At 54.0% G+C, this 10157-nt stretch overlaps 1 protein-coding gene across 1 annotated transcript; it reads right to left on the bottom strand.

Annotated features, from left to right (window-relative positions):
* Positions 1–1715: 1715 nt before the first annotated feature.
* On the bottom strand, positions 1716–8571 carry LOC139604262 (serine/threonine-protein kinase PAK 3-like). Its single transcript, XM_071455356.1, has 13 exons — positions 8493–8571; positions 7512–7549; positions 6946–7072; positions 6876–6887; positions 5847–5981; positions 5102–5165; positions 4423–4471; positions 4000–4112; positions 3623–3740; positions 2767–2866; positions 2289–2485; positions 2055–2192; positions 1716–1817 (listed from the first exon to the last, which is right to left on the bottom strand). The coding sequence occupies exons 1-13, from the start codon at positions 8569–8571 to the stop codon at positions 1716–1718; spliced, it is 1272 nt and encodes a 423-aa protein (XP_071311457.1).
* Positions 8572–10157: the final 1586 nt, after the last annotated feature.

Below are 10157 nucleotides of genomic sequence, written 5' to 3'. Positions count from 1 at the left end.
GCTTTTCCAGAGGAGGAAAAATACAAAGGCTAGTAAATTTGCGCTGGGTTGACAGGGGTTTTTTACAGATCCATAGACAAGTGATGAAGCTTAAAAGATGACAGCAGAGGAAAATCAACAGATATGCTGAAACTGAGTGAAGAGGAAGGAGACTTCAAATTAACTGAAAAGCTGCAGCGAAAGCTTCTCTACTTTTTGCAGTTGCTTCAAGTTCAAAATGACAAACTCTAGCAGCACTTCCAACTTATTGTTCTTAATTCTAGAATAAAGACAATCAAAACTGTGTACTCCTGCTTAGAGTATGAAGTAAAGCACAGGAAGGCATTAGAGTAAGAAAACTTGTGTTTAGAAGGCTGAGGCAGCCTTAGGGCTAGGAGGAATGGGGAGGCGTGGAAATCAGGCCTGTGGGCACCAGGCAGGGAGCATCCAGTCCCTGAGCGGTCCCTCACAGTGGGTATCCCTGCAGATGGAGTCCAAATGGAGCCACAGCTCGGTGGGAAAAGTGCCGGGCTGGTGAGCCGTGCTTAGCAGGGGCTCCTGCATCAAATTGCTCCCTGACAGGTGCGGTATGCTGTGTGTGTGTGTGCCCAACAGCTGGCAAGAGCAGGCTGGCCCAGATGTGGGAAAAGGCCAAGGAGGCAGCAGAGTGGCAATGGGGCTGTGCAGGAGGCCCTGGTGGTTGCACACAGCCGTGGGGGATCAGGCTGGCCCAGATGGTCCCTGGGGCTCTGGGCTGAAAAGGGGGGAAAAGAGAAGCCGGGAGGAAGGGCCAGCTGCCGCTATGAGAATGCCATTCCATCCCATAGGGGACATAGTGAGAGGAGGCTGGGAACAAAATGGTCATTCCCGCTGATCACCCTGACATCTTCACGACAAGAGGCCCAGAAAGGAGTGCACATCTGCCTCCTGGTGTTGTCCTGAATGGGAGCTCATTACCTGGCGTTCATTACCCGCAAGTCTGGCAGCTTCCCGCGGGCATTCCACGCTTCAGGCAAGCAAAGCTGCTTACCTCACTATGTTCTTTGGGCCTCTGAAGGGGACCGTCCACTTAGCTACAGCCTGGCAAGGAAGGCAGTCTTACAACACTCTGGATATTTTAGACTTTTATTCTCACTCGGGCTGAAACAAAGGATCCCCTCGCTACTTCTCCATCTTCTTCCTTCTGTCCTGCAGGTGGCCTGTTCAGGCTGACAGCTTGGAGCGCCTGCAGGCTCCAGTTCGGCTGCAGCCCAGCTTTTCCTCTCACAGCTTAATTCTTCTTATGACAATTCTTTCATTTCTACTTCCAAGATACCTCAGAGCTTGCCTAAATTAACAACACTCTATTCTAAGCTAAACAATCCTCTATTATCTAAGCTATCTATGTTCCATAGCCCTTCAATGTTGATCCCTATATCTCCTAATTCTTTTAAACTTTCATCTCTTTGAGAAAGAAAAAACAACAGAGCTTTAAATTGAACCTAGCACACACCTAACCAAACCTAATCTAACCAAACCTAACCTAACCTTACCTTACCTTACCTTACCTTACCTTACCTTACCTTACCTAACCTAACCTAACCAAACACCTAAACTGAGCAAATACGAAAAAAAAAAAATCATATTTCCTATCTATGGCACAGCTCCTCTTAATACCCGGAGGATGGCTGGAGCTCTGCCCAAAGATGACACATCCCCTTTTCCCTCCTCTCGGCTGGCGGGGCATAAGGGCCTCCTCAGGCGCAGGTGTCTCCTCTCCAGTCTTCCTGCACTTGCTTGGCTGAGGTGATCAGAGCAGCCAGGCTGGAGGCAGGATCGCCGGAGGTAACAAAGGGATGCTGCCCAGAGGAAAAAGAACAAAGAAAGGAACTCTTACTTTCCAGGATCCCATCCTCACGGGCTCAAGCAGGATTCCCTGGCTACCAGGAAGACACACAAAGAGCACCGAGGGCAGCATGTCCCCCTGCGCCTTCCTGTGCTGGCAGCTGCCTGCGCCACGTGGCCCACACTCCTCCTCATGCCTTCATGCAGGTGTCCTCAGCTGACAGGGCTTTTTGCCCCTTTGCTTTTCTTACCTGCAGGAGTTCCTGGGCAGACCAGCGCCTGTCCTCGTCTGCCTGCAGGCAGCAGCGGAGGAAGTCGCGCAGGAGAGCCGAGTGGTGCCTGGGGTTCTGCAGTTTTGGGGGCCCGTTCCTTTCTATCAGTTCAAAAACCTACAGCACATGGATGCAAGAGGACACTGCACCTGCTCCTTTGCTAGCCACATCAGCTCTCTCCACACAGAGCCCTCTTGCTAAGCTGCACCTTACCCTTAGACGGGCTTCCCGCTCGTAAGGAGCTTCCCCTTCCACCATTTCCAGCCCCATGATGCCCAGGGACCAGATGTCCACTTTGGGGCCGTAGGCTTCTCCTCTCACCACCTCCGGTGCCATCCAGCTGGGAGTGCCGACGCTGGAGCTGCGCTTGCTGCGCTCAGGGCTGAGCTGAGCACAGAGGCCAAAGTCACCTGAGGCCAAAAACAAAGCCTGTCAAAGCCAGCTGCCACTGGCAAAGCGGCCAAAACCATTGCCCACTCCAAGCCTGACCAGGCCATGCTGAATCGAGCTGAAAAAGCAGCTGAGCTCTCCTTCCACGTGCCTGGAGCCAGGCAAAGAAGGCATCGGCCACTTCCACAACACCCTCACCATTCACGCACTGGCCAAGCGGCGCTTCTGCCCAAGTGGCAGTCACCCAAATGCAAGCGCACGGCAGGTGCTGCAAATGCTGCAGCCCAGCAGGGATACCCACCCAACTTGACAGATCCATCCATGCCCACAAGGACGTTGTTGCTTTTGATGTCTCTGTGGATGACTTGGCGGGAATGAAGGAAATGCAGTCCTTGCAGGCACTGAGAGAGAAAAAGGAGGGAGGGAAAGTTAACGAACAGGATCGGATTTCATCCCACCAGAAAGGAAAGAGCTCAACGGGATAGACGGCTTTCTCAGGGAATTGTGAGCGAGGGCACAGCATCATGGTGCTGTCACGAAGAAGAGCTTGCTGCTTCAACACTCTTGGAAGTTTTTTTCTCGATTCCAAGCGAAGGCATCCGGGCTCCCAAAAGTTCCGCCGGCCTTGGGTAGGAAGCGCGTCACCTTTGGCTGGGAGGCGGCACGGCAAAGATTTTTGGGGAAGCCTAGTGGCAGCAGAGGAGGAAGCAGCACCTTAGAGCTGTTCCAGAATCCGTCGCCATGCGGGCTGCAATGCTATCCTTTGCAGCTGAGGACGGCTCTTTGGCCTTAGCTTGAAATTCTGCCGCCTGCATGCTGCCTTCCCGTGGCAAGGAATGTAGGACAGACAGACAGGCTCCAGGCTAACATTCCCAGGCAAAGCTAAGAAGAGGAAGCAAGTGAACCCAAGCGAGTGAGCCAGCACCAGCGCCAGAGGACAGACAGGATGGAAGAGTGCAAGAACAGAGCCTGAGGAGTGCGGGGACAGCGGCAGGCAGTTCACTTCCCATGCTCGCTCTTCTCCTGTATGTGGTGACAGCAGCAGCAGCAGCAGCAGCAAAAGAAAGGTGAGAGCAAGAAATCCCGGCTGTCCTTAACCTCCAGCTGGCAAGCAGCATCCTGGGCAGGCTTGGGGAAGCACAAGCGGGATCCCTCACCTCCCGACAGACAGCGCCTATCTGTCCTTCCTCCGGGTACACTGCGCTGAGCACATCAAACAAGGTGCCGCCGTCCATGAACTCCATGGCCAGCCAGAGCTCCGCATCCACCAGGTAGCTGAAAGAAGAAAACCACGGCATGGAGAGACAGCAATGGGCACAGCCTCAGTCAGCTGAGGGCCCGAGCCAGGTTTTTGCAACTGCTCTCCAAGCTACGTGTGCCACACGAGATTCATGATCACCAGCTCCACCTCCTGCCACGCTCTGGAGACCAGCAGAGAAATCACCACCAGCTCCCTTCTCTGCCAGTGACCAAAGGGCATCGTCTCTTCGGGCTTGCACTAGCTAAAGCTACATTGACAGGAGAATACGCCAACCTGTCTAAGTAGGTAACGATATTGGGACTCCTGTTGTCCCTCATGGCCAGGATTTCATTGGCAGCCAGCTCCTCGGACATCTCCTCCTCAAGCGACATGATCTTGATTGCCACCTGAAATGACATTGGCCACCGTTTACCTTGAGAAGACGCCCCCTGCTCGAGATGACAAGCAGCACGGAGCGAGTGCTGCTGCAATGAGGCAGCGGGCTGGGCCAAAGGGCCTTGTCACTAGACAGCAGAGCTTAGCAGAAGCACCAAAGGCCATCCCAAATGCATTCTGCCCCCTGAGCCTAGAGTGTACTTCAGAGGAACAGCCTCTGCTGCAGACATGGAGCTGCCACCCAAACCTCCAGGCAGGGCTCACAGCAGCGGGGAAAGCGCTCCAGAGCTGCAAAATGGCATGGGGCTGTTGGCACTTTACCTGTTGTCCACTGCTGGTGTCAAGGGCTTTATAAACAGCTCCAAAGCCCCTGGAAAGACAAAAGCAGCAGAAAGAGCCCTTTATCCCTTGGCACTGAAATCAAGCCTAGGCAGCAGATCTCCCCAGGCTGCCTGCACGCCTTCCTTAGAAAACGCCTGGCTGCGGCGTCTCTTCGGCCAACAGCACGTCGGCCCGTGAGCCCTCTGCCCTGCGGGGCAGCCTGTCCAAGGGAACACTAAGGTGCAGCATAAAGACCAAGGGCCGCTGGAAATCACCAATGTGCACGCCCAGCCAGGTCATTTCCAAACCTAAGGGAACAGTCCTCCTTGTGCGGGTGTGCATGCATGTGTGTGTCAAAAGAGTGAGAACAATTAGAGTCAGAAGACTGTCCTTGAGAATCTGACATTTCTTGAATGGCAAGGTGCTCTTTCAGGCCAGAAAGATGCAGGGGCAGAGGGCTTCCCAGCTCCTGCTCCTCCTTCCTGCAAGCAAGACAATGCCAGCATCAACTTGTCTTTGATGGGGCCTTCGGATTGCTCTGACCCAGCAGTCCAGGCAGGCGACAGGAGGTAAAGCCAGAGCCTGACCATGATTGGAGCTTGCCTGACTTCACGCTTGATATTGCACCAGCCAAAGACCTGGCCCACACTTTTGTAAAAGGAACCAACGCCACGCTTACCCTCGTCCCAGTTCTTCAAATGCCGTGTATTTGCTCATTGGCTGGCCCGGACTCACAATGCTCCCTGAAAGACAAAAGCAGCGCAGGGCGCTCACTCGCACACAGAGACGCCGCTCCCCACACCCTCCCAAAGGCAGCCCCGCTGCCGGCAGCTCTGGGCCCTTTGCGGTCGCCTGGCTTCCAGCTGCTGAGACCAGCAAGTGGGAGGGCCATCTTCTCCACCTTTCATCAGGTGGCCTTTCCCAGAAGGCCTTGATTTCTTTCAAGCGCAGCATCCCATGCCATAAGCCAAAATGATGAGACCTTAAGAAGAGGGCCCTAAGAGGTCACCAAGGGCCTTTGCAGCCTCTGCAGTCACAGCCACCATCACTGGCAGGTCCACTGCCAGGGCCACAAAGTGTCTGAGCCAGAGGAGGTGTAAGAACGGGAGCCCGAAAACAGCTGGGGCCAGAGAGCCCCCCCGGGCCTAGTCACTTGCTAGGTGCCAGCCTTCTGCTCAAGCAGAAACAATCTCTGCTTTTGTCTTTGGCACACAAGGCAGCCCAGGCAGAGCCAAGCCAGGCCCAGCCGCCCTCACAGGCAGCAGGAAGTCCCTGAGCGCTGCCGCGCTGCCTCAAAGCACAACAACAGCTTCTGCTGAGAGGCCTAAGCGCCTCTGAGAGCGAGGGGCAACTTCTGGCACAGCCTACACCCAGACACACACACAACACACTGCTCTGGCAGACAAGAAATGCAGCCGACTTACTCAGTGTCTTCCGGCCCTGCTCCTGCCTCATCTCGGGCTGCTGGGCTGCGCTGCTGCAGGAAGTGCCAGCAGCGGGGGGTGAGCTGGCTGCTGCAGGCCACGCTGGTCCAGCGGCACCAGGTTGAATTGCAGAGCCTGTGTTGAGCTGGGACCAGAAAGGATTGCCCGTCAGAAGGGTGCCTGGCACACATGCCCCGCCGAGTGCACGGCCAAAGCAAGGCCTTGGGAAGGTGCTGTCAGCCACCGCCAGGCCTCTCCAGCTGGGGCCTTTCCCATGTCCCCTTCTCAAAGGCAACTTTGGCAAAAGCCCAAAGGCTACTTGGATCCAGCCCCTCAGGGCCACCTCCATGCTCCATGTTTTCAGCTTTTCTGCAAGACACTGGCAACAAGGGATCCATGGGGCTGCCAAGATCCAGAAAGACATCAGAGCAGTTCCCCAGAGCCTTGTTGCTTTCCTCCTCCTGTCTTTCCCTGGGCAATGAAATCAGCCCGCAACTGGCATGCAGTGCTCTGCTCAGAAGCCCGCAGCATGGCCCTTCTCTGATCCTTTTCACGCATTGCCCCTGTCCATGGCAGCCTTTAGGGAGCGGCCCTTCGGAGACGCCTTCCTGCCCTGCCCAGACCCACGCGCCCTTCACAATGTAGGGCTGCCAAGGATTCTCCTCTCCAAAGGCTGCTCTGACCGGCATGAAGTGAAGCACAGCCTGAAGCTAATTAGTCCACGGAGAGGGCAGGTCCCTTCCAGGGGCCAGTGTCTGCCAGGTCCCCTGCAAGGCCGGCAACTGCGTCTTTGGGCCGCTCCGTCCGCTGACCACAGGCAGCCTGCACTGACAATGGGCACACGGGGCTGACTGCTACACTGAGAATCATTGAATGCTGCCTCCGGTCTGATGCCAAGAGACATTCTCGGGCCCTCTCAGCATTCCAGCTCATATGCCAAACTTCAGACCCCATTGGCCAGGGCTCCCTGGCTTGCCTGAAGCAGCACTAGGTCCCGGCAGGCACACAGCCGCCAGCATCTTCAGCCACGAGCAACAAGGGCTGCTCCAAAACTGGAAGCCTGGCCCTGCACCAAAGGCAGTGCCAAGCTCACTGCCACTTACCGGCTCTGCAAGCTCAGGCTGTGCAGGGAGAGCAGCTGGAGGCTTGATGCTCCTTTGCTCCTCTTCAGCCTCTTCCTCAATGCCAGAGGCAGCCAGAGGAGCTGCTGACCCTGCTGTTGAGCCCTGCAGACAGACAGAAGTGAGACAGATGGGCAAAAGGCAATCCCTCAGGAGCTGCTTTCGGTTGAGCTGGGAAAGGACCCAGAAGAAGGGGAAATGGTAGACTTTGATACAAGTGGGACTCTGAGTCATGAAAAGCCCAGGAAGTTGGCTGAATGAGGTGCTACTCCCATCTTGCTGTGCATTTCAGCTTCCCTGCTGCCTAGAAGCAGCAAGATGCCTTGCAGCTGTCCCATTTGCCTTTCATCTCTTGAAAGGCTCTTCCCTGCAAAATCAGCAAACAGCCAGTGCTCCCTTTGCTACTGCTGATGCCACGGGGCACTTGGCCTTTCTTTCAGCCTCCCACGCTGGCACTCCACACTGGACTGCAAGAGGCCAAGCTGGCAGAATTGCCGCCCCATTGTCACACGCCAGCAACGTCCCAGCTTCCTTTGCCACTCACCAAAGGCCAGGCTTGCCTCCATCCGCGTGTCAGGTGACCTGCAGCGAGCAAGGGAAAAGGAACCAGAGGCCCTTAGAAAAGTGCCTGTGCTGGCCACTCCCACAGCACAAGGCAGTCCCAACACAGAGCATTTCCCTTTCCCAACAGGCCTCCAGGAGCAACAGCTCTTTCCCACAGCAGGCAAGAGAACAACAAGGACGCTAGAGTAGGCTCTGTCTACATTTGGGCCTCTTTTGCCAAGAGAGAAATAGAAACATGCTGCTGGAAATGCCCCTTGCTCTTCAACACTCTGAGCTTCCCTCGTGCCCAACAGCTCAAGCAGCATTTTCCTCTTCTCTTTCCTGCATTTTAGATGTAGATTCTTTTAAATGGCATGCCCTAATTCCCATGCCTTGGCTGAAGATGGTAGCCCAGCAAAGCTTCCCCAAAGGGCCCCTTCCCTGTGGCAGCTCCCTGCTGAAGCAGCCCAGGAACAGCTGCTGGGCTCAGCAGCAAACCCTCCCTGCACTGGACTTTGTGCTGCAGAGCCAAGGCAATCGCAGTCTTGGCACACCATCAAGGGGTCAAGTCACACAGCCAAGGCCTCTAAGGGGCAGGATTGGGAGCGAAAGGCGCTTTCCTTCGCTCCTGGAGAGAGCCACTGAGTTGCTAGCAGTACTTCTGAGCATCTCCCCTCCGAGTCTGCAATCAGCAGCTTGTCTTGCTTGAAGCAGCAAGCGGAGGAAATGACAGACTCCAGTGCCGCGCACTCTCTCGGGGAGGGAAGGCAACCGCTGCAGGTTGCAGGGCAAATACTCTGCACCCGCCCCCCAGTACACAGATGCCCCCTTTTTAGCTGATGCTGCTGGCAGGACATTGACCAAAGCGGTGGCATCTTCATGGCCATTTTGTTCCCAAATAAACTCGGTCACTGCTGTGGCATAAAGAGCAGAGTCAAGCAAAAGCCGGGTGATGCCAGCCCCAGGAGAAACCTTTACTTACGAGTCAGCTGGGTCAGGTAGTAGCCAGAATAGACAACAGAAAAGACCGTGCAAACCGCGGCACAGACCTGCCCGATCATTTTGGCAGCGCTGTGCGGGTTTGCACACTGAATGCCAGCCAAGGCAAAGCCCAGACTCCTCTCGGGGTGCAGGCCGTCTGCTGAGAACTCCTTGAGCACAAGGATCCTCCTGCAGGGAGCCAGCGGAAGAGCCGCTCTGGACAAGCAGGCCTTGCGTGCACCGGGGCAACGCTGTGCTGACAGCACTGTGACGTGGCACCGCTCCCTTGACCTCACAATAGCAGCTGTTCTATGGCTTCCTTGTGCCCAGCAAGGCAACCTTCTGTACAGCTGATGCGAAAGAAAAGCCTGGGAAGTTCTCCTCACTCATAAAGCAGCAGAAAATGTCCTCCCAGTCCATAAGGCAGTGCTCAAGGCATCCCAGGGGAACTCAGAAAATGGGCCAACCCAAGCGGCATCCAAGGAATCCAAGCAAACGCGCCTTTTGGTCCCAAAAGCTTTGACTGAAAGCAAAAGTCTGCTTCTTCTAGGTGGCATGCTAGCTGGTTCTGAAAAGTCTCACTTCTTCAATGACATTTAAGGGGGAAAAGAAGCAAAGATAATAAATTTCCAGGAGTATTTTAGGCTGCAGTCACTTCTCAAGCACGTGGGTGCGTGCTGACCTATGGAGGGCCTTGACAGCTGGCCTGCAAGCAAAGCTGAGTTCATAGAAGACATCCCAATTGATGGGTTTTCAGTGTATCCATAGCAAGGAAGAAGACAAGGCCGTCAGCATGGAAACCAGTTAGAAAAGAGAGATGAAATTTTTGTAAGCTAGACTAGTGCCTAAGTAGATGTGTATACTTGCCTTATAAATTTCTGTAAAACTTTTGCCAATTCTATTGACGTTAATTGCTTTGCACCAATGGATATAAGAAGTTATGGTGGTGTAGTCAGTGACTTAAGATCACGCTTGGTTAAGAGTGTATAAGCTGGAGATCACGCAGAATAAAGAAAACTTTTTTCTTCTTGGACCCTGATCACGTGTGTATGCCACGTCCGGCCTAATGGTGACAGTTGCCCATCTCTGGGTCAAGAGACAAGTATTGTCTGACAGGTAGCTTGTCAACAAACTGAGAAAGAATTGAGTACCTGGGCATGCAGATTTCTGAAGGGAGGAAAGAAAAGTGTTGACAAGAATAAGCCTGACTTTTAAACGCCTGAAAGAGTCAAAAATAACACGTTGTGGGATATTGTACCAGATGTTCCACAGAGTTAAAACCAACCACAACTCATTAGTATCTGGACTTCCTTGCCCACTATGCTTAGAAATGTTGCTTGAAGGCACTTTGTATCTAAAAATCCAGTTCCTGTAGATGTAGATCAAAATCCTACCAAAAACTCCGTGTCAAAACCAGCAAGAGTGAGACTTTTGTCCTTGGCAGTAGCTTCCAGGTGCTCCTGTGTCGCAGACGTCTTTCATGAAAAATCCTTTCTTAGGATTTTTCCTTGTGAGAAGCTGCAGTTTCAGCAACCAAAAGTAAACAATGGTTATCTGCTGCTGTGGAATGCAACAGGTAGTCCTGTGATTGGTCTCCTGTGGATGTTTGGATTTCCTGACCACTCATGGCAGAGCTGGCTCTTGCTCTGTCTGAGACACAGATCTT

This window comes from Agelaius tricolor, unplaced genomic scaffold (assembly GCF_023055355.1).
Source record: "Agelaius tricolor isolate 1412-34295 unplaced genomic scaffold, bAgeTri1.0.p SCAF_48, whole genome shotgun sequence".
Lineage (NCBI taxonomy): Eukaryota > Metazoa > Chordata > Aves > Passeriformes > Icteridae > Agelaius > Agelaius tricolor.
This window is presented reverse-complemented; position numbering and strand designations above follow the sequence as displayed.

Excerpts from the sequence above, each read along its gene's own strand:
- LOC139604262 (XM_071455356.1), bottom strand. The coding sequence starts at position 8,571 with ATGATCGGGCAGGTCTGTGCCGCGGTTTGCACGGTCTTTTCTGTTGTC. Across the intron at positions 2,193-2,288 it reads AGCGGGAAGCCCGTCTAAGG|GTTTTTGAACTGATAGAAAG; the intron begins GTAAGGTGCAGC and ends CATGTGCTGTAG. Across the intron at positions 1,818-2,054 it reads CTGCCCAGGAACTCCTGCAG|CATCCCTTTGTTACCTCCGG; the intron begins GTAAGAAAAGCA and ends TCCTCTGGGCAG.